This window comes from Henckelia pumila, chromosome 4 (assembly GCF_033568475.1).
Source record: "Henckelia pumila isolate YLH828 chromosome 4, ASM3356847v2, whole genome shotgun sequence".
Taxonomy (NCBI): Eukaryota; Viridiplantae; Streptophyta; class Magnoliopsida; order Lamiales; family Gesneriaceae; genus Henckelia; species Henckelia pumila.
The window spans coordinates 76,610,925-76,636,281 of record NC_133123.1 but is presented as its reverse complement, the minus strand read 5'-3'; the positions used below and the strand labels follow the sequence as shown (position 1 = coordinate 76,636,281).

The following is a 25,357-nucleotide window of genomic DNA, read 5'->3' as shown; positions in this document are numbered from 1 at the left end:
AAAGAAAACAATATATATAAAAGTTCGAAAGTTGAATCCTTCTAGTGTCTCCTTCCACACATGAAGGAATTCATTAGAAGACTTTGACTATTATAATTTCTTGTAATACACCTACTCCAATATTATGACTTAATTATCAAATGCCTAACTCGAAACTCCTAGTATACCACACAATAAGATTATAGTTCTTATCAAACTTTCACAATTATAGCTTTTTTTTTGATCTACCTATTCAAACTATCAAACTATTCTTCTCGAGCTTTCTGTCTTAAGCGGTCGAGGAGATTGAAATCCTTTGATTTGATCCTAGAAGATCTGATAAATTTTTTGGCAAACGAGAGTTGAAGAGAGCAAGGTAGATAAAAATAGTTGTGATTGCTCAAAGAGATTTCTTAGTAAAGTAGATGCGAGAGATTCAAGTTGCAAAGATAGAGTTCTGGTTGTTCTTCTCTCTTCAAGCAATCTTTATTTATAGTGATCTTTGCATTAAGAAGCACAACGCCTTTCTGTAGATCATTAATGCAAATGTACTATATGTGCTATCCTTTCTTGATGTATAGCTTGCCTTTAATAAATACAAGATTTGGAAAATAATTTTAACTTACGAGTTTCAATTGCTTCTTCATAATTTTAGTTGTGTTACACCTAAAATGTTTTATTGCATTAGAGTATCTATAAATTTTTGTGTTAGTATGCAAACTTGAAGAAAATAAAGGGTTGATTACCGCAAGATGATTGAGTTAGTATGTATGAGTTTCGTATACTCTCATGTAAGACATTTGTTTTATTTCTGACATTGAGACAAATAATATAAATGAAGCTTTGAAAGATGAATTTTGGATCAATGCATATGAACTTGAACAGTTCGTCTGAAATGATGGTGGTACTTAGTTCCACCTCCTGACCATGGCAACATAATTGATACAAAATAGATTTTTAAGAATAAGACCTACGCGTAAGGAAATATCGTTAGGAACAAAGCAATGTTGGTTGCTCAAAGATACACATACGTTGAAGGGGTTGATTTTGATGAGACATTTGCTTTCTTAGCCCGCATTGAGTCAGTTCAACTATTGCTAGCTATTGCATGCCATGTGAATTAAACTTTATCAAATAGATGTAAAAAAACACCTTTTTGAATTGTATTTTTAGTTAAGAATTGCATCCGAGACAATCCAATGGGTTTGAAGATCCACAACACTTGGACCATGTCTACAAGTTGAAAAAATAACTTTATAGTTTGAAGCAAGCGCCACGTGCATGATATGGTAGTCATTGAAGGATGCCATCTTTTTTTTCTGGGACAAAGAAGAAAATAGGATTGAAGATTGGGTAAGATCTAGTTCACGAGTTTGGTAAGAGAATCTACGGCTGCAGATGCCATAACTAAAGGAGTTGGAGAAAGCTTGGTAAAACTTCAACAATGGAAGACGACGATTGAATCAGGTAGATTGATGTGGAACTTATATAGTAATACGTTTTATTTTTTTATTTTTTATATTATTATTATTTTTATTTTTTTATATGAAAATCCACAGCTACTATCATCCTCTGATGAATGTATTACCTTACAAATTATTTTAGCTATATAAATCACACTAGATCACACTAGGCTGACCTTATGCCAACTTTGACATCCCTATGTGGACTAATTTTTATATTAATATTATCATTTAAAACTTGACTAGGTGAAAATTTATGTTTCTAGAAGTAATATAATTTACTAGTGAAAATTTATGTTTCTGGAAGTAATTTATTTATATTCATTATTTAAAAGAAAATGGATCAATCAAGTGGACAAAATAATAGTGGGTGAGAAATGCAATGCTTATAAATTGATGAATCTATAAAATAATATTTTTTCTTAGTACCGATTTGAGTCAATTTTCTAAACTAATAGTTTTGATGAATTAATAAATAATTATATTTCAGATGATTCTTCTATAAATCTATGTTCCCATTATAAACATAATTAATAATTTTTAAAAATTAAATACGATTATATTGTTTTTTGCTTTTTTGAAATTAATTTTATTATTGTTCGTTATACGATGAATTTTATTTGTAGTTAAAACCATGCATGAATATTATTTATAGAAATAGAAAAATTTTCTGTACCAACTTAGATAAAAAATTTAAAGAGATAACACGATAAAATAAATTAAATAGCTAAATTCTTTGGAAATAATACCGATCTCATATGTTCAAAATATTAGAAAATTTTCCATGGACATTTCACATTTGCTGTCGTTGACCACTAATTTACAATATATGTGTTGAGATCGAAAAATATGTAGAGGGGGTGAATACACTATTTTAAAAAATTAAAGTTAATTCGATCTGATTTGTGAAAACCAGAAGATTTATTTGCTTAAAAACTTTGTTCTTGTAGTGACCCGCACCGTGATCACCTACTAATCAGAACTTAAACATGCATTTAACTTAAGTAAATAAATCATCAGAAAAAAAAGCCTAGACAATAACCCTGCTGGTCCTCCATCGCCTAAGATCTCCTGGAACCACCCGCCTAATCCAGCCGCAGACCTGCCCCATGGAATAGGGTGTCCAGATACAACAAAGTACGGAACGTGAGCATAAAAAGCTCAGTACGAGAGTATGCGTATAAGGTATTATACGTGCATGTACATGCAAGTGAACTGGGTGCCAAGACTCTCAGGTCAAGAAATGCTCATAAACCGGGCCCAGGATATATAGCACGCTGCGCCGTCGCCTCAGGAGGTGACTCCTATATCCAGTGGATAATGGTGACCTGATACTAGTACATGTGTCCAACCAATCATGATGTGAAACATCTAATACTCTTTAAAACTTAAATGCGGAAAACTTTTTTTTTTTTTTAAAATACTAAAAATAATAATATACATATATGCCCATACACATATGTATAAACATGCAAGAAAAATATTTTTTATTAAATAAAATATCTCAAATAATAATAAACAACTAACAACTTAAAAAGGTTTCATGCATGAAATAATATAATAAGTATACTAGTGAAAAACTCCCATAAGCGGAAATAACAAATAAAGTATAACTGGTTTGAAACTCAGCATAATAAAATAACTGTATCTTAAAACATCAACTATAGAGCTGCAACGGTCACGGGACCACTGTTCCGTGAACTCATACGTCCTCACCATCGGCAGGAGCTACATAATTAACATCTGTCTCACCTGCACCATATAAGCGTAGTGAGCCTAGGGGCTCAACATGTCTTAACTTGAATATCAAGGTTTAAAATAATGAATCACATAATCATACTAATACATATACATGATACATGAACATGCATGGAAACATTTTCATAACATAAATGCTGAATCATAATCTTAAACATAGTCATAATCTTTTCTTCGTCATACATAACATAGTTGAGCATGGGATTTCTTTGAAACAGTCTATGGTCCTATCCGTAAGTGTGACCTTAACTGTGCCGACTGATCAGTCTCCTGAACCAACGTACGTGGCGGTGATAAATCACCTCCTATGGTAGTAAACTACCTCATAAATCATATGGTGGATAACCACCCTTATGTCACACTACATCAATTTCCATCAAGAAAATATTTTATTGCTCAACACATACATAATCATAAGCATATAAAATTTCATGAATGCATGCACTGAAAATTTTGTCCGTAATATATATTTAATTGATTTGTCATAATATATACTTATACTTAAAATATTTTCATGCACTAAAATAATTAAATATATATTTCGGACTTAGGGATTTTTTTCATGGTTTCGTCCAGACTGTTGGTCTCTCTACTAAGCCCCTTAACTGACTTAAAGAACATTATCTAACTTACCCCATAATTAATAAATAATTTTAAAAATTATAATTTTTTTTACTAAAATAAAATGCTTAAATATTATTGGGCTTAAATAAAAATATTTAGCTCATTAACTAATTAATTCATAAAAATTCATGGACTGGCCCAATAAAATCACTGACTGACCCAAAAATTCCTATGGGCCCACAAGCCCATAAAAATTATTGGGCTAACTTAAAAATAATTTTTAAAGCCCAAATAAAATTATTTGGAAGCCCAAATAATTTTATTTCTAATTAATTGGGCCAAAAACCAATTAAAACATAATATACTTAAAAATTAAAAGACTCGAGCCCGACCCACCTAACCCAAACCCGGACCGACCTAACCCGACCCTAGACACCCAGACCCGACCCGTACCACCCAGACCCGACCCAGCCCCAACCCCAGCCCAAACCCGATCCCCCCTCCCTCTTTCTCTCTCGGCTACGTGCAGCAGCCCTTCAAGGGCTGCTGCCGCACCAGTCCGGCCACGACCGGCCGGACCGCCACCGACAGGACCTTCCCAAGGTCCTGCCGGTCCTAACCTGGCCACGGGTTGGCTGGTTCTCGGCCCTGCAAGCACCAGCCGACCCCTCTTCTCCAAAACCCTAACTTGCGCCCACCTTGGACCAAAGTTGCATCAGCTTGCCTCCTGCCCTTAATCGACCTGAACCACCTAGCCTAGCATGACCCCAAGGCCCCCTAGGACACCCCTGACCGCGCCCTCAGCCCTGGACCGTACCGTGTTTGGAAAAAACGTGATTCATGACCAAACAAGCAAGAACATGCATCAATACAAGGCATACATGCATAAACTCGAAATTTTCATGAAAAATCTGAAATAAAACACGTCATGCATGAGTAATAGCTTATATGGTGGCCAAATAAAAGTTTTAGACATGCCTTAAAAATTCTAGGACGATGATTGATGCGTCTACGGGGCTCCGGAACGACGAACGGACCAAAATATTCAAGGACGACTGAGGGATCGGCTATGGAGGCTAGGTTTTCTGGAAAATGGCGTGAAGGAGGGTTGAAGATGAGGAGGGAGGCGGCTGATCCGATTTGGAATCGGTTAGGGAGTGATTTTTGGGATTAAATTTTGGGTAGAAAATAGGATAATAACTAATATAATTTAATTAGGTAGATAATATAACATAAACATAAGATTTTAAACTTTTAAAAATACCTACTAATCTGATATAAAACATAAATCCCGAAATATTAAAATAGGCAAATTTTAAAATTTAATAAAAGTCAATAAAGGGACTAATTTTGGCTAAAAATCAATCCTTAAATAAATATATAATTAAATACTAAAATTTTCTTACAAAATATCTTAAAATATTATTTTAAGGCTCATAAAACTCCTAAAATATTTTTGGCTAAAAATTTTGGTATTTCGTCCGTCCACGGTCTCGTCTACGCGATAAAATTCTCAAAAATCTAAAAATCCTAATATTGCGGGTTAAATGCTAAAATAAATTAAATCATGCATATAAATCACAAAATATCACATAAATACATCTAACCCTCATTTTAAAAATTAATTTCTCCTAATTATGCATGCGGATTTACGTATAAATTTTCTGGGTGTTACAATTCTTTCCCCCTTAAATTGAATTTCGTCCTCGAAATTAAAGTACTTAACCGAATAACTCCGGGTAGCGAATCCTCATGTCTGCCTCGGTCTTCCAAGTGGCTTCCTCCTCGAAGTGATTCAGCCACTGGACTTTGACCATCGGTATGACCCATGTCCTCAATCTCCGCTCCTCTCTAGCTAAGATCCGAACAGGCCTCTCCTCAAATACTAGATCCGGTGCTCACCGCAAAGGCTCGTAATCCAATACATGCGATGGGTTCGTGATGTATCTCCGTAGCATGAATACATGGAAGATGTTGTGCACTGCCGCAAGCCCTGGTGGCAAAGCCAAACGGTAGGCCAACGTACCAACTCTCTCCAAGATCTCAAAACGCCCAATATACCTCGGATTCAGCTTACCTCTCCGACCAAATCTCATCACCCCTTTCATAGGTGATACCTTCAGAAACACATGATGACCAACAGCGAATTCAAGATCTCGTCGTCGAGTATCCGCATAACTCTTCTGACGACTCTGAGCAGTCCTCATACGATCCCGAATCTGAATCACAATGTCTGCAGTCTACTGTACAATCTCGGGACCAAGTAGAATCCTCTCACCAACCTCATCCCAATGCACGGGAGATCTGCATCTCCTCCCGTAGAGAGCTGCATAAGGAGCCATACCTATAGATGCCTGAAAACTGTTGTTATAGGTAAACTCCACCAACGGCAATCTAGTCTCCCAAGAGCCCTGAAATTCGATGACACAAGCTCTCAGTAGATCCTCGAGAACCTGGATCACTCTCTCAGACTGACCATCTGTCTGGGGATGGAACGCTGGACTGAACAATAATCTAGTCCCCAATGCTGTGTGCAAACTCTTCCAGAAAGCAGATGTAAATCTCGGATCCCTGTCTGATACTATCGACACTGGTATGCCATGTAGTCTAACAATCTCCTTGATATAAAGCTCTGCATACTGTGTCAACGAGTAAGTAGTCCTCACCGGAAAGAAATGAGCTGACTTGGTGAGTCTATCCACGATCACCCAAATAGCTGTACATCCTCTAGCACTCCTCGGAAGGCCAACTACAAAGTCCATCGTGATGTTCTCCCACTTCCATATCGGAATGGGTAGAGGCTTAAGCAACCCTGCTGGACGCTGGTGCTCTGCCTTGACCTGCTGACAAGTCAAGCACTCAGATACGAATCGTGCGATATCACTCTTCATGCTGGGCCACCAATATAACGACTGCAAATCTCTATACATCTTCGTACTTCCGGGATGAATGAAATACAGAGATGTGTGAGCCTCTGTCAGGATCTCAGTTCTCAGATGATCAATATTCGGTACGCACATATGACCACGGTACTGAACAATGCCATCACTGACAGTAAAAAGGAGACTACCCTTAACATCATCCTTATGCATCATCCGCTGCAACTCCTCATCTACAGGTTGTCCATCCCTGATATGATCTCGAAGATTCGGCTGTACTACCAACACTGCCAAACTCGGTGTATGACCACTCGAGTAGAATTCCAGCTCAAATCTCTGAATCTCCTCCTGAAGTGGTAACTGTACTGTCAAACATGATACCACCGAATTTTTCCGACTCAACGCATCAGCCACCACCTTAGCTTTACCCGAATGGTAGCTAATGTCACAGTCGTAGTCCTTCACTACTTTCAACCATCGGCGCTGCCTCATGTTCAACTCCTTCTGAGTGAAGAAGTACTTGAGGCTCTTGTGGTCTGTGAAAACCTTGCACTTCTCACCGTACAGATAGTGCCTCCAGATCTTCAAAGCAAAGACCACTGCAGCAAGCTCCAAATCGTGCGTCGGATAGTTCTGCTCATGAATCTTCAACTGTCTCGACGCATAAGCAATGACTCTATCACTCTGCATAAGCACGGTGCCTAAACCCAGTTTAGACGCATCCGTGAACACCACTAACTCCTCATGGGGCACTGGAATCGCCAACACTGGCGCAGAAGTGAGTGCTTCCTTAAGCTGATCGAAGCTCCTCTGGCAGTCTGAACTCCATATAAACTTTGCATTTTTCTTGGTCAAGGAAGTCAAGGGTACTGCAATAGAAGAAAAACCCTTGATGAACTTCCGGTAGTAACCTGCTAAACCCAAGAAACTGCGAATCTCTGAAGCATTCTTCGGAATTCCCCAATCCTGCACTGCCTGCACCTTCGTCCGATCCACTGCTATCCCATCTCTCGAAACCACGTGGCCTAAGAATGCCACCTGCTCAAGCCAAAACTCGCACTTACTGAACTTCGCATACAGTCGATGCTCCCTCAAAGTCTGCAATGCTGTCTGCAAGTGCTGTCTATGCTCCTCCATGCTCCTCGAGTAGATCAAGATATCATCAATGAAGACTATGATAAACTGATCAAGGTACGGCTGAAAAACACGGTTCATGAGATCCATGAAAACCGCAGGAGCATTGGTCAACCCAAATGGAATCACCAAAAACTCATAATGCCCATATCGTGTCCGGAATGCTGTCTTGGACACATCTGCGTCTCTGATCCGCAACTGATGATAGCCAGAACACAGATCAATCTTAGAGAAAATCGAAGCTCCCTGCAACTGATCGAACAAGTCTTCTATCCTTGGTAGTGGATACTTGTTCTTCACTGTGACCCTGTTGAGCTCGCGGTAATCGATACAAAGTCTCATGCTACCATCCTTCTTTTTCACAAACAACACTGGAGCTCCTCAAGGGAAAAAGCTAGGGCGAATAAAGCCCTTCTCCAACAATTCCTGAATCTGCTCCTTCAACTCTTTCATCTCTGTAAGAGCGAGTCGATACGGTGCCTTAGAAATAGGCACAGTGTCAGGCATCAACTCAATGCTGAACTCCACTTCCCTCGTGATGGAATTCCTGCAACATCATCGGGAAAAACGTCTGAAAAGTCACGTACCACCTCTATATTTGCTAGGGAACTGGTAGGTGGCTCTGTTGATGTGACTACACTGGCAAGAAACCCCTGGCAACCACGTCTCAATAACTTCCTCGCACGTGCATAAGAAATTACAGGCGAGATCTCACTGCTCGAAGATGCATAGAAAATAAACTGGTCGCCCTCCTCTGGTTTCACTGCCACAGACCTCTGCCGAAAATCAATCACTGCCCCGTTGACCGCCAACCAGTCCATACCCAAAATCAAATCAAACCCGGTCAATGGTAAGACCACTAAATCTGCTCTGATAGTGTGCCCCTGTAAATCCATCTCCAAGCCTCTGCAGATACTAGTGGCAGTAAGAATCTGGCCAGACAACATAGTGACATCGTAACCTGTAACAGCAACCTCAGGTTTGATGCCTACCCGCTTGATAAACTTTAGGGAGATGAACGAATGCGTAGCCCCTGAATCTAGCAACGCATACATGGAGTTTCCTCCTACTAGAATTCTCCCTGCACGCAGAAAATCCCAACAATCACATACTAAACTTAATCTCTCCCAATAAAAGTTATAAATATTTCTCTTAATTAAACACAAGTAAAAGTACATCTTACTCTAATCATTCAATCAGACAACTCTGTAAACAAACAATCATGTAGTAAATCCCCAAAAATTACTTAAAAGAAGAAGTTAGAAAATACCGGTGATTAAGGAGGTATCTGGGTCAGCCTCCTCAGCCTGCATAACAAACACCCTCCTAGTGGTGTTCTTCCTCTTCGGGCAGTTGTATGACACATGCCCTGGCTCCTTGCAAAGATAGCATACATTGAAACCCACTAAACACTTCCCGGTGTGTGGCTTCTGACACTGCGGGAATATCGGAACTCCTCCAGTCTTAGGGGCCCCGCCCCTCTGCTGGTGCTGACCCTGTGGCTTCTGCTGATTTGGGCCCTTAGATGGCCCTGCGTACTGCTTCTTCGCAGGAGGCTACGAAGTCGCCCTCTGAAACCCTGGATGAAATTGCCTCTTACTCTGCTGCTCTCTCTGAATCTCCCTTCTGCCCTCCTCAGAACGCAAAGCTCTGCTAACTGCAGCCTCATATGTAGTGACGTCCATCATCCAAACGTCATGCTTGACTTCAGCCCGCAATCCCTCAACGAACTACCTCAGCTTCTCTGGTGCACTGTCTGCAATCAAGGGCACAAAGTGACAGCCCCTCTCAAAATGACTCATGTACTCCACCACTGACTTGTCCCCCTGACGGAGACTCATAAACTCTTGGACCATGCGACTGCGCACATCCTCCGTGAAGTACTTGGCGTAGAAGGTACGCCTGAACTCTGCCCAAGTCAAGGTAGGAAGGTGTACTCCCCTGACAGCGCCCTCCCACCATAGAGCTTCATCTCCCTTCATCATGTAGGTTGCACACTTGACCCGGTCAGCATCAGTAATCCCCATGTAATCGAAGATGGTCTCCAGGGACCGAATCCATTCCTCAGCAACTAGCGGATCGGTAGTACCCGAAAACTCCTTCGGTCCCTTCTTCTGGAACCGCTCAGCCACGTCCTCCTCATGTGACAGTCTCGGGCGCGCCTCCTGCTGCTCCAACAGAGCAGTAATCCCAGCCATCATGTTTGCATTGGCCTGCTCCAATGCTGAAAGAGGGTTCTGCGGAGGTGGAGGTGGAGGTCCCCCGCGTCTGCTAATCTATCTCGGAGGCATTCTGCACCACCACATGTTTCTTTACGTAAATCGCAATGCATAGCTAGGGTTTCAAAAGTTTTACTAAGTATGAAATTCTTAAACTAATACATAAGCTCCTAATAAATCTTATTAAAACATTTAAAACTTACAGACCGATAGTGAGATTTTTGAGCTTCACGTGGCAGTAGGACACCCTCCAAGGACCGCGCTCTGATACCAAATGAAACATCTAATACTCTTTAAACTTAAATGCGGAAAACTTTTTTTTTTTTTAAAATACTAAAAATAATACTATACATATATGCCCATACACATATGTATAAACATGCAAGAAAAATATTTCTTATTAAATAAAATATCTCAAATAATAATAAACAACTAACAACTTAAAAAGGTTTCATGCATGAAATAATATAATAAGTATACTAGTGAAAAACTCCCATAAGCGGAAATAACAAATAAAGTATAACTGGTTTGAAACTCAGCATAATAAAATAACTGTATCTTAAAACATCAACTATAGAGCTGCAACGGTCACGGGGCCACTGTTCTGTGAACTCATACGTCCTCACCACCTGTAGGAGCTACATAATTAACATCTGTCTCACCTGCACCATATAAGCGTAGTGAGCCTAGGAGCTCAACATGTCTAAACTTGAATATCAAGGTTTAAAATAATGCATCACATAATCATACTAATACATATACATGATACATGAACATGCATGAAAATATTTTTATAACATAAATGCTGAATCATAATCTTAAACATAATCATAATCTTTTCTTCGTCATACATAACATAGTTGAGCATGGGATTTCTTTGAAACAGTCTATGATCCTATCCGTAAGTGTGACGTTAACTGTGCCGACCGATCAGTCTCCTGAACCAACGTACGTGGCGGTGATAAATCACATCCTATGGTAGTAAACTACATCATAAATCATATGGTGGATAACCACCCTTATGTCACATTACATCAATTTTCATCAAGAAAATATTTTATTGCTCAACACATACATAATCATAAGCATATAAAATTTCATGAATGCATGCACTGAAAATTTTGTCCGTAATATATATTTAATTGATTTGTCATAATATATACTTATACTTAAAATATTTTCATGCACTAAAATAATTAAATATATATTTCGAACTTAGGGATTTTTTTTCATGGTTTCAGTCCAGACTGTTGGTCTCCCTACTAAGCCCCTTAACTGACTTAAAGCCAATATCTAACTTACCCCATAATTAATAAATAATTTTAAAAATTATAATTTTTTTTACTAAAATAAAATGCTTAAATATTATTGGGCTTAAATAAAAATATTTAGGCCCATTAACTAATTAATTCATAAAAATTCATGGACTGGCCCAATAAAATCACTGACTGGCCCAACAATTCCTATGGGCCCACAAGCCCATAAAAATCATTGGGCTAACTTAAAAATAATTTTGAAAGCCCAAATAATTTTATTTCTAATTAATTGGGCCAAAAACCAATTAAAACATAATATACTTAAAAATTAAAAGACTCAAGCCCGGCCCACCTAAAATAAATTAAATCATGCATATAAATCACATAATATCACATAAATACATTTAACCCTCATTTTAAAAATTAATTTCTCCTAATTATGCATGCGGATTTACGTATAAATTTTCTGGGTGTTACATGATGACCTGACACAAGACTTACATATCCAACCATCCACGACTCGTATGGTGAGCGCCTACTAGAGGTTACCTCTAAGGTAATAAAGCTTAATATGCATATGAATGCAACATACAGTCATGACATGTTGTATCATATAAATCATTCAAATCACATAATACATACATACTCATCTGGATATCTCGAATAAATATTTCCGTGCCTCATACACTAGACAAGCTAGACCAGCACTATGTCCAAGCCTACAGTCCGTAATACAATGCAAAGTACTCATGAATTATAACCTTATTCTAAAAGCCTTAACTAGACTATAGCATACTTCTTATTTACTATAAGAAGCCAAAGCTATACTTGCGTCCGTCGTCAGCCCGCTGATGACGACTGCCCCAAAACTAGGGCACCCCTCCGCAGCAACCCTAGAGCGCCTTGCCAAGCTCCGGAACAAGCCTAGGAAGGTTGGAAAATCCCTAAAACACCTAGAAATGTCTAAGAACCGAGAGAGGAGAGCTGAATGGTGTGAAGAAAAGTGAGCCTCGGATGGCCTATTTATAGGCGGACTTCGGACGGTCCGATCGGGACTTCGGACGGTCCAATCTCTGCATGCGGGACATGTCACTGCATGCACAGTTCGGACCTTGTGTCCGATCAACCTTGACACCTCATCAGCAACATGGCCTAACTGATTTTGTACGGTTCGATCTGGGTTTGGACGCTCCGAACTGTCCGTAGCCTCCGATTCAAGGATTCATGCCTCGGAAGGGTTCGGACCCTCCGAACCTACCTTGACCCAAATTTTCGAAAATTCTCCAATTAATTCCAATTTAAGCCCTTAATCCATGTTTAACAATTTTTATTTAATTAATATGATAAAATGGAACTAGGCTACTACAGTTCTGCTCGAAAGATCTGATAAGATCAGGAGGAAGAATCTTCCTCGCAGAATTGAACTTCTTGAGAAAGCTAAGGCAGATCAAAATAATGTAAGTGCAGTAAGTAAAAGAGACAGAGGATTTTTATGGATGTTCGGAGCTTAATCTCCTACGTCACCCCTTCTTCTGTTTCCAGAAGGATTCCACTAGAAGAATTTGATTTATATAACTTTTTGTACAAATCCGATCCTATCAACACTTTTGAGAGGAACTCCTAGCAAAACTTCTCTTAAAGCAGATCAAATACTCTGCTTGAGTTACAAGATGAAGTCACAAAATGTGCTTCGGAAACTTTGATCTGGATCTTTCTTGATGTGAAGTATATTTATTTGAGCTCGATCGATCTTGATATATTATCTAACTCAGAGCTTCGAAACTTCGATCTGGTGATGTAAGTTTCTGAGTTAGAATACAGAGTGAAGGTTTTTTGGTTTTAGGATGAATTGGAAAGCAAACTTTGAATTCATGATTTCTCGTATTGTTCACTCTTTGGTTTGAATCTTTGAATCACCATGTATTTATAACTTTCAAAACTAGCCAGTGAGCCGCAAAAATCTTCTGAGAATGAGCCGCCAACATATCTCATACATTGGCTTACAAATCTTGACTATAAGAAAGGCTAGCCAATGTTCAAAACTTTATTTAATGAGTTTGTATTCTAGCTCAACAACTTCGGCAGCTGATGATTCCAATCGTTTGTTTGATCTGATCTGGATTGGAGACTTTTACACTTGTGAAGTGTAAATATTTGATCTTGACTAAATATGATTTGAACTCGATCTGGCATAAGATATAAGATTTTGATTGATCTGGGTTTTTTTTCTAGAGGATGGTCATTTGATCTGTTGAAGTAAAATAGTTGTGAGGGGACATAGATCAAATGCTTGATTTATCCAAAATAATCCAATTTTGCCGGAAACTTGATCTGGACAACTTTGTTAAGTTCGATCTGTATGAATCCATTTGTTTTGATTGATCTGAATTTCAATTTTTGTTTCTGTGAGGACCCGGATTCTAATCATCTATCAAAGCATAACATTTAAATAATCCACAGAGAGTCCGTACAAAAGGTAAGAATTTTTTTTAAAGAACATGCTCGGACCCCGTGCACCCTCCGTGCACGGGTCCGTCCACCCTCTGTGCACGGGTTCGTGCATTTATCTGAAGAGTACATGGACCCCGCACCACCTCCGTGTCCGGGTCCATGTGAAAGAAATACACTAAAAACCCGACTTTCTGCCTCATTACACGGACCCTCACCCGGAGGTGGCACGGGGTCCGTGCATGAACAAAACTGCAAACTCCAAACAATGCGAAGGTACACGGACCCTTGAAGTTCTAAAGTTGTACAAATCATCGATAAGTAGAACATGCATCTATTCTATGTTATAGAATCCAAAATACAATAAGTACAAAACTAGTTCGAATACAAAGTTCGACTTCTAAACCAAGTCCTCACTTCTATCGTCCAAATTCCAGTCTAGTCATGCTGCCTCTAACTCGAACCTGTCCCACCTGTTGTCAAGCACACATACAAAGACAAGACAACAGCTGGATAAATCCGGTGAGAATACAATTCCCAATAAAAGAGACAAAAAATATAATCCACGTAATATATCAAATCATGATATACGTAACAAGAAGACAAGCACGTCAAGTAGTATATCAACAACTCCATTTGAAATGCAATAAAATGCAATGCATGTCTTTAAATCGAGTTCTCATATCTGATAAATCAAGGAAATGGTTCTCTGCTCTATTTGGGATCCCGAGGAAAAAATATCACACAACTCACCGACTCAACCGATCGAGGTGAAATGTGCATATTTCAATCCTCTAGACTCTGGGGCATCTACAGAGATTTGATCGAAAATTGGTAGTAATTCTCCCACAAATGCCACTCGACTATAATCCCCAGAACGTCTAATTTTCTTGGGCTTCTGTGCCCTCTAAAACAACATAATAGGCTCAATATGAATGCAAGTGTAATTCAGAAAACAATCAAACATATACTTCAAGTGACATGCAAGTATGTGATTTCTTCGGGAAAACACGAATCAATTCGGATTCGAGTAAATCTTCCCATTCCAATCGATGTTGTCTCTTACCTCTTATTTGTTTGACGTAGCTGCAATCTAAAAAAGTTACAATAATAAGAATTCTAATCAGAATTCTATACAATCGTTATTCAACGATTAAGGTAAAATCTTTACCAAAACTCGATCAATTCTGCGACGTTTCCAATTCTGCGAACTCTGAACTCAATCTTCTTCAGTCCAATCTGTACGGAGATAAAAAGAACTCAATAACAACAATCCAATTCAAATCAGTCCCAAAAACTCAAACAAACTTCCAAAATTCTGAAATCTCAAACCGGCGGCATAACGACTATAATCTGAACAAGCGAAAAACACAGACATCAATAAATAGATCCAATACAACTCCCAACAACAACAAATTATCCCATTCAATCCAAAATTCAACAAATATCAATACCCAATTCTCGAGTTATGCCTATAAAATCATAACAAATCCGAACGACGTTCTTTTTTCGATCCGACTTCAAGTATACGATCTATCTCAGCTCAAGAATAACATATCCGAATTTAAATAAATTCTGACAACATCCCCAAAATCAAAGTATACTGGATCGAAGAAAAACTTACGGTAGAATGGATCTCTCGCAGCCGTGAACGTGAATCTGCATTCGGATTAAAATTCTATCGGACGGATCGAGCAAGAAATGAAATCAAGAAGCTCAAATTCACGTTAATGGAGGTTGGTGGCGTGAAGGAGGAGAGAAGAGGAAAGGATAATACTAAGTCAAAAAGATAAGGGCCAAGTGTATTTATATAAAATCCCATTTTTGCACTTTGGTCCCTGAATTTTTCCAAATTTGCAATTCAGTCCCTGATCAAATATCAATTAAATCCTCAAATTCCCTAATTTTGGGGTGTTACATTTCTTCCCCTCTAAGAATTGATTTCGTCCTCGAAATCGAATACAGTTCAATCTCCAAAAGAGAAGGGATAATATCCAACACTTGAACCGAATTCATATATCAGAATTAAGTCCATAAAAAGCTGTCTCAAATCGGACTATGTCTCAAAATCTCTTCTTCAAATCCGTAACAGCTCAACTGTACTAACACAAACTGAATCGGTTGGTTTCGAAGCTACTTCTCTATTCGGTCAAAACTCTGAATCAGTCGTCTCAAGCAATTCGGTAACTCGTCCAATTACGGTCTCATCAACTAAAGAACATAAGAAAATCTGGTTGGGTAATTCAGCAACACGGATCTGGCGATAATCCGCAACGAAATACGGAAATCACCTTGTGAAAACCAGAAAGAGATGCTTCATCACAAGTCTGTAGGCAAGATCGCCTGTCATCTCCAGACTCTAGTGAGATTCAAACAATCTCAGAGATGATTTCTCTTTCTTCTCATATCTCACAAATCCTCTGGAAGTCGAAATCTTCAAAAATATTTGATCTTTCCGATCAAAATACGAAAGTCTGCATCTAAAATTCGTATACTTTGACTATCTAGTCCAAGTCCTCTTCATTCTCGACAGACAATCTTCGTCTGTTCATAAACCTTGAATCAAATCTGGTCTCAAATCAGGTGACTCAGAAAAATCATCTCAATACAATGGGATTTTCATTTCTGCTCGTACAACTCATCAAAAGATGTCTTCCATATAATCATCTGATAGCTGTTGTTGTACAAGAACTTCATAGGAGTTAGCGACACTCGTTAGCTAGTGCAAGAGTCAAGCATCATGCTCCAGATGTTCTCTTTTTCTATTTTGCAGAAGGATTTTCAGGGCCAAGAATACAATTTTTTGTATCAATTAATATTAAAAATTAAAGAGATAACACGATAAAATAAAAACTAAATAGCTAAATTCTTTCCAAATAATACCGATTTCATGTGTTCGATTTAGAAAATTTACCATCGACATTTCACATTTGCTGTCGTTGTCTCGTTGATCACTAATTTACAACATATGACTTTGCCCAATGCCCATCTAATTTGTTTCAAATAAAATTTTTATGATATATGTTTTTCTAAACTCCATCTTTTTTTTTGGCTTAGCCGAACTCCTCACCTGGGGTGACTCGTGCCCTTGTGCCTCGATTTGCTATGTAGCACATGATGCGGTTTTGATATAGTGCAACACATACTACATAATTTCTAGCATATGAATATACAAGAATTGAAATTACTAGATTAATGATGAAATTGGAACAGTTTGCGAATGCCGGCCTCGTCGCCGAGCAACTCTCTGATCCGGTCTTGTCGTCGTGCAACCCTCCACTGTTGGGATGTAGTTTCTACTCGTTTTGATGGATCAAATATACGAACTTTGAACACATCATTTCCCAGGCTCTGTTGTTCAGCTTCAATTAGCCTCACAGAGTCCTCTGCTTCCACATTGAAAGTTTGCATTGTTAATCTCTCAAGTGTTGGTATGTCTCCCACGCTGGATGGAACCTCCTTCAGTTCATAACACCATCGAATAAACAACGTCTCGAGGCATGGGAAATGGTCGCTTTTGACCCGCCATTCCCTCAGATCTAAGGTCACCATCTCCAAGTATTTTAGTACAAGAAACTCCCCTTCGGTTGGTTCCCACTCCTTACCCACGAATGAGTCTTTCTTGAGTTTGAGAACTTCAAGATTCGGCAACGAACCGACCATCGACATCTTCTCCCATGGGATTCCAGAGCGCGTCAAAGTGAGATTCCTAAGAATCTGTGGAAAGGCAAGATTTGTAGCCAAAGGTTTACTATCTACAAGTGCGGAGCCGACATGGAAGCGAAAATTTAACTCCTCTAGTTCTTGCAGGTAGACAAGATTGTCAAGCCCAAACGTAACCCACTTTTTAGGTTCAATGCTATTGTATTGGATCCTCAGTTTCTTTAGGTTTGGAAAGCCTTTTACTGTCTCCTTGGTGAATTTGAAATTCATCACATTCGAAAGGGTTTGCAAGTTTTCTAGAGCGGAGTATGTTCCACTTAGCCCATCGCGATAGGGAAAGCTCAAGGACGTATTCCTCATCAGGACTAGATGATGCAATCTCGGCATTTTCCAAATTTCCAGTGGTAGAATTACTTCACACATATAATCGGAAGGAAGACCGCCCCGTTCGATGATCAAGGTCTCGAGATTCTGGAGCTTGGAGATGGATGGAGAAATCTGTAGTGACCCGCGCCTTGATCACCTACTAATCAGAAGCTTAAGGATTCATTTAACTTAATTAAACATAATCAAAGAAATAACAGCGGAAAATTTTAAAGATAAACAATTCCAAGAAAAATAAATCTTGAAATAATGATAAAACCAAATTGAATATACCGAATAAAATCTTAATCTAAAACTCTTCTGAAGACTCCTGCTACCAAGACCTGGTCACCGACCAACTACAACTCTCGCTCCTGATCCACTTGCAAACCTGCCCCGTCGAATGGGGTGTCCGAGATAAAAGCAAGGACGTGAGCGCTAACGCCCAGTACGTAAAGTATTGAATATACAGGTCTATATGATGCATGCAACATGAACTATGAATGCTTTGGGTAAATGGGATCATATCTGGAAAATCATGCTTAATACACAGGCGCCTCCAATATGTGCACGCTGCTTTGAAGATCCAGTGGGTGCCACACATACTGAACTCGATCTTGGGCTATCACCGTCCTGGGTAAAACCGCACACGCTGCCCCGTCGGTCAAGTGGGTGTCACACGGTACCCGATCGTATAATAACAACAACCCTAGGGCTGAGCGACCCTAGAACAACTGGCTATCTCAAAAGGATGACATGTTCAACATGGTATGCAAATGCCGCATACAAATCATGAACAGTAAATCATGCATATCATGACAGATAATAATGCAACACATAATTATGCAACACATAAACATGTATATTTTGCTGGCTATCTTAGTCTGTACTTACGTACCTTAGTTCAACTAGGCAAGCTATACCAGCTCTAAAGTCCAAGCCTATAATCCGCACTACAATGCAAAATACTCATGCATTATAACCTTATTCTAAAAGCCTTAACTAATCTATAGCATACTCCCTATTTACTATAAGGAGCCAGAGCTATACCTGCGTCCGTCGTCAGCCCGCTGATGATGACTGCCCCAGAACTTAGTCACCGCTCCGCCGCAACCCCGGAGCACCTGGCCAACCTCCGGACCAAGCCTAGGAAGGCTGGAAACACCCCAAAACCCCTAGAAAGCACTAAAGACCGAGAGAGAAAAGATTTTTGGTGTGAAAAATGAGGCCCTCGGATGGCCTATTTATAGGCGAAGTTCGGACGATCCGAACTGGGTTCGGACGGTCCGAACTGCCACTTGTCCGAGCCTTTAAGATATCTGTCTCTGCTGAGTTCGGACGGTTCGAACTCGGGTTCGGAGGGCCCGAACTGTTCCGAGTGCTCCGAACTGTTTTGGTCCCGGTCCGAACTCGGGTTCGGAGGGCCCGAACTGTTCCGAGTGCTCCGAACTGTTTTGGTCCTTCTGAACTCATTTTTGGACCCCCAGGACCTACCATACCATTTTCGGACGTTCCGGATCTGATTTTCCACTTATTTTCACCAAATAAGGACTCATTAAACATGTTTTAACATTTTAAAATTATATGTCACTTTCTAACATGTTTAAAATCACTTAATCTTGTAAAATGGAACCAAGCTACTCTATTCTCCCCCACTTAAGATAATTTCATCCTCGAAATACATCTTAAGTACCAACATGGACTTGAATAATAACAACGAGTTCATTATTCTCTAATATAATTTTAAAAGACCTCACTGAATCCAAATAATCCTTACAATCACTTAATAAGAAACCCAAATCATCATACTGATCATGTCCCCGATCACTATCTGCAACTCCGATAATTCTAGACAATACTGATCGAATTTCCTGGTTCTCTCCCAGTACCACCAGAGAAAACTAACAATCCAGAATGTACACTTGTCAAGGAATTCTTTCCAAGACTATTTTGTCAATGGAAACTAAAATCTGTATCTCTGATAAATTCAGATGATAGCGTTCAAATCTCTTGGCACTAATCCAGTACCAATATCAAATTCATAAAAACATTCCTTTTGATAATTATACCCCTTGCTATAACTGTGCAAAATATCAAGACTTAGGTAGCCTCCCCCAATAGCCTATCTGGAATAAACTTCCCAGAAAACACCGGCGTAGGTCGCGCTTCCTATACCGTCTTGAACAACCCTGCACAATCCTCAGCACCTGGTATAATCTATCACTGAATCTATGATGAAAATCCATCATCAATAACCAATGACCCTAACACTGAGTCATCCCAGACACTATGTCAAACCACTGACTTTTTGAATTGTTTCAGGAGAAAGCCTAGAACTGATCACCAGCACAACTCTAACCCCTTGTTATGAAAATATCTATTAATTCATCACCGCTGAAAATTAATCATAAAATACTTGGAATTAACTCCAGAGAATCCCCAAATCATAATTCCACATAATTTTCAAATTACAACTTATTACCATTCTGTTATCACAAAACAGAACTATCAAACCAAATCAAATACATCATCCGTCAAAATCATTATGAGCGTCATCATTATTTTTTGACTGCGTCTGAGCTCCCTGTAAAGCATATATCTGACCCTGCATCCGAGACTGCTGACCATATCCATGATGCCTACCCTGGGTCCTCTGCTGTACTGATGCCTCAAACTGTCTACTAACCTGAGATCCCATCCTAGATGCTTGTCCACTCTGTCCACTACGCTTGGGAAAATCTTTCTTGAAGTGATCAACACTTCCACAGATGAAACAAGCTCCAGCAGCTGCTCTACAATTCTCAGTAGAATGATTTCTCCCACAATGATCACACTATAACTTATTCTTGCCCAACTGACGAGTCTCACCAGATCCTGTAGATGAAGAAGATCCGGATTTCTTAAATGACTGAGTGCGTGGACCCAAAGAACTCGTGGGTCTAGATGAGAGGAAAGATATGTTACGGCGAATACTGTCCTCAGCCTGATGACATCGACTCACAAGTCCCTCGTAAGTCATGTCATCTCCTACAACAACTCGGTCATGAATCTCCGGATTAAGGCCTTGAAGGAACATATTGTACTTCGCCTCTGTACTATCAGAAATCTGGGGGCAATAGGGCAGTAACTCAAAGAACTTCAACTAGTATTCCTCGATCGACATCGATCCCTGCCACAAACCCAACAGCTCACTTGTCTTCGTCTGTCGGAGAGCAGGAGGAAAATACAGCTTATGAAAAGCCATGTGGAACTCATCCCAAGTAGCAACTCCTTAGGCTGCAATAAAAGGCACAGAAGTAGAATCCCACCACTTTCGAGCTCGTCCTTCTACCAAAAAACAAGAGTCTCCATCCGCTGCTCCTCAGTGCATCGAAACTCTCGAAAACAAACTTCCATACGTCGTAGCCAGTTCCCCGCATTCTCCGGTGACTCTCCTCCAACTAAAGGTTTTGGTCCCATCTGCATAAACCTATGCATGCTGAAACGCCTGCGATCATCATGGCGATGGTGATGACGGCCCCGACGATGCTCTCGATCGTCCTGATCACCCCATCGTCCACCTATGCTGCCGTGGCTACTCTCGTCACCATGACCCGCCATCTACACGATGATTAGAGGTCAATCCCAATTTCAGCAATCTAGATCCCAAGATTACTATGCATGCTCTGATACCATAAATGTAGTGACCCGCGCCGTGATCACCTACTAATAAGAAGCTTAAGCATGCATTGAACTTAATTAAACATAATCAGAGAAATAACAACGGAAAATCTTAAAGATAAACAATTCCAAGATAAATAAATCTTGATATAATGATACAACCAAATTGAATATACCGAATAAAATCTTAATCTAAAACTCTTCTGAAGACTCCTGCTACCAAGACCTGGTCACCGACCAACTACAACTCTCGCTCCTGATCCACCTGCAAACCTGCCCCGTCGAATGGGGTGTCCGAGATAAAAGCAGGGACATGAGTGCTAACGCCCAGTACATAAAGTATTGAATATACAGGTCTATATGATGCATGCAACATGAACTATGAATGCTCTGGGTAAATGGGATCATATCTGGAAAATCATGCTTAGTACACAGGCGCCTCCAATATGTGCACGCTGCTCCGAAGATCCAGTGGGTGCCACACATACTGAACTCGATCTTGGACTATCACCGTCCTGGGTAAAACCGCACACGCTGCCCCATCGGTCCAGTGGGTGTCACATGGTACCCGATCGTATAATAACAACAACCCTAGGGCTGAGCGACTCTAGAACAACTGGCTATCTCAAAAGGATAACAGACTCAACATGGTATGCAAATGCCGCATACAAATCATGAACATTAAATCATGCATATCATGATAGATAATAATGCAACACATAATTATGCAACACATAAACATGTATATTTAGCTGGCTATCTCAGTCTGTACTTACGTACCTTAGTTCTACTAGGCAAGCTATACCAGCTCTAAATTCCAAGACTATAATCCGCACTACAATGCAAAATACTCATGCATTATAACCTTATTCTAAAAGCCTTAACTAATCTATAGCATACTCCATATTTACTATAAGGAGCCAGAGCTATACCTGCGTCCGTCGTCAGCCCGCTGATGACGACTGCCCCAGAACTTAGGCACCGCTCCGCCGCAACCCCAGAGCACCTGGCCAACCTCCGGACCAAGCCTAGGAAGGCTGGAAACACCCAAAAACCCCTAGAAAGCACTAAAGAACGAGAGAGAAAAGATTTTTGGTGTGAAAAATGAGGCCCTCGGATGGCCTATTTATAGGCAAAGTTCGGACGATCCGAACTGGGTTCGAACGGTCCAAACTGCCACTTGTACAAGCCTTTAAGACATCTGTCTCTGCTGAGTTCGAACGGTCCGAACTCGGGTTCGGAGGGCCCAAACTGTTCCGAGTGCTCCGAACTGTTTTGGTCCTTCTGAACTCATTTTTGGACCCCCGGGACCTACCCTACCATTTTCGGACGTTCTAGATCTGATTTTCCACTTATTTTCATCAAATAAGGACTCCTTAAACATGTTTTGACATTTTTAAAATTAGATGTCACTTTCTAACATGTTTAAAATCACTTAATCTTGTAAAATAGAACCGGGGTACTACAAAATCACACATTTATCGCTTTCGTTATAGGTAAAAGCAAGGTACTTCAAGTTAACTAGTTTGAAGATTTGGTCGAGGAAAAACTTGGAATCTACAAGTAGTTCGTCCAATACCCTTAGTGATGTAAGCTTTGAAGCAAATGAGGAGAGTGTACTGGTTTTTGAGCCAAAATATAGAAGAGTATGAACTGTTGAGTTGCAAATTTTGGTTTTTTTTAAGCCCGCTTGATCAGTATGAATAATCAGGCGGTGTTGGATTTCAACCAGTTTCGAAAGAGTAATTTTGCTTTTATCCATGTAGGTGAAATGCAGAACAAACCTTTCTTCTCTACCTTTTGTTATGCTTAGATCTCTTAAGACATCATGGATCTTGCAATGTCTCATCCTGCCATTAGATCTCTTGCGCGCCACCAAAACGAGGCTTCTCTCGACCAGATCTTCTATGTACTCCTCCGCCAACTCTTCCAAGCTTTTAGATTCTGATGATGATGGTTCCAGAAATTCATCGGCAACCCATAATTTAATCAGTTTTTTGACAGGGGTCTCGTAATCCTCTGCAAAGAATCCCATGTATAGAAAGCAAGACTTCAAGTGACGAGGCAAGTTACTGTAACTTAAAGAGAAGATTCCCGAGTATCGATCATCATTTATGGTGGATGCTACGTTCACATTTTCTGCAATATTCTCCCAGTACTCTCTCGTTTTGTTGGCTTTCAGCATTCCAGTGATCACCACAGTAGCAAGGGGGAGTCCTTTGCAGTTACTTGCAATGGATTTGCCAATTTCAGAAATTTCTTCCATATGCCTAGGAGGACAGTAGTCGTTTCCAAAGGCCTTGCTACGAAATAGAGCCCAACTTTGATCCTCATAGAAGTGTTGCATCCGATGAAGGCGGCTGTTGGAATCGATGTCCAAGGCCACTTCAGACAACCTCGTCGTAATAATCACACGACTGCCGTTAAAGTCGTCGGGGAATGCCCTTCGGACTTTAACCCAAACTTCTGAATGCCACATATCATCCATCACGATAAGATATCTCCTACCCTTTAAACTTTTGTACACACGTTCGATTAAAAACTCTGCTTCCGCCCCTTTGACATAAAGGATGCTTCCAAGAATATCTGGGACACTATATTCTTGGGATATTGTCACCCAATGACGAGTATCGAAGAAGTTGACGGTCGAATTGTCTTCGTAAACATTTCTAGCTAGAGTGGTCTTGCCAATACCTCCCATCCCGGTGATGGGGATGATTTGTACTCTGCTCATCTCCCATGACTCAATCCTTTATTTGAATCAAGTCTTGATCCACTCCCACCATGGATTCTTTGCCAACCGATGAAGTTTTGGAAGGCAGATTATTATCTTCTTTCTCCTGAATTTCCTTAATGATCGAATCAACTTCGTTGATGCAATGTTGGAATGCACCAAACTCCTTTTCGTCTCGAGCAGCGTCTTTCTTTGAGACATGGGATTGGATTATATCTTTCGCTTGATCCGCAGCATCCCGGATTCGAACATCCCTTTCGCTAATGGTTTCGCCCAGGATATTTTGAAGGAAATCTTGCAAGAAAACGAGGTTGTCACGGAGGGATGCCATCTTATTTTTGGGATAAAGAAGAAAATAGGATTGAAGATTGGGTAAGATCTGGTTTACGAGTTCGGTAAGAGAATCTACAGCTGCAGATGACAAAACTAAAGGAGTTGGAGAAAGCTTGGTAAAACTTCAACAATGGAAGACGATTATTAAAGGGTAATGCTACATGTACACGGTTACACATGATACTTAAAATTACATGATTATCCTACAAGCATTTTTGAAAGATTTTTTCCAAATCAAGTGGAGGGATAATCACGTAATTTTAAGTGTCATGTGTAATCCAACGTGTAAAACTCCGTGTACATGTAGCATTACCCATTATTAAATCAGGTAGACTGATGTGGAACTTATATAGTAATTCGTTTTATTATTTTTATTTTTGTATATTATTATTGTCATTTAAAACTTTTTTTTAAAAAAATCCTTACTAGTTTCTAGAAGTTATTTATTTATATTCATTTTTTAAAAAGAAAATGGAATCTCGTTTCAGTCAACTGGACAAAATAAAAGTGGGTAAGAAATGTAATGCTGATAAATTTATAAACCCATAAAATAATATTTTTTCTTAGTACCCATTTTTTCTATGTTCTCATTATAAACATAATTAATAATTCTTTGAAATTAAATACGATTATATTGGTCTTTTGTTTTTTTGAAATTAATTTTATTATTATTTGTTATACGATGAAATTTATTTGTACTTAATACAATGAATATTATTTAATTATTAAAAATAACGTATAAGTAGCATTGAACATTTACTTTTTTACTGTTAAAAATGTCACATTTTGAGAACGAGACGTATCATCGGCTTTATTTAACATGTCGTAGTGTAAAACAACAAACCACGTGTATACAAAATAGTCTTCAATCAGTTTTACATAACCGAAAAAATGTCTTTACAAA

General features: G+C 39.5%; 1 protein-coding gene across 11 annotated transcripts; it reads right to left on the bottom strand.

Moving 5' to 3' along the window:
• Positions 1-10,476: 10,476 nt before the first annotated feature.
• Positions 10,477-24,541, bottom strand: LOC140863112 (putative disease resistance RPP13-like protein 3). 11 transcript variants are annotated; one of them, XR_012143837.1, is made up of 5 exons: positions 23,184-24,541; positions 22,319-22,453; positions 22,167-22,221; positions 14,872-14,939; positions 14,108-14,173 (listed from the first exon to the last, which is right to left on the bottom strand). XR_012143837.1 is itself a non-coding variant. In XM_073266274.1 (4 exons), exons 1-4 carry the CDS (start codon positions 24,118-24,120, stop codon positions 10,655-10,657), a joined length of 1,131 nt encoding a protein of 376 aa, XP_073122375.1. In that variant the 5' UTR covers positions 24,121-24,541; the 3' UTR covers positions 10,477-10,654. The 11 variants fall into 11 exon arrangements, 10 of the variants coding, with proteins under 10 accessions (XP_073122375.1, XP_073122381.1, XP_073122373.1 ...); XM_073266274.1 differs by lacking the exons at positions 14,108-14,173; positions 14,872-14,939 and adding an exon at positions 10,477-10,658; XM_073266272.1 differs by lacking the exon at positions 14,872-14,939 and having other exon boundaries at positions 14,039-14,173.
• Positions 24,542-25,357: the final 816 nt, after the last annotated feature.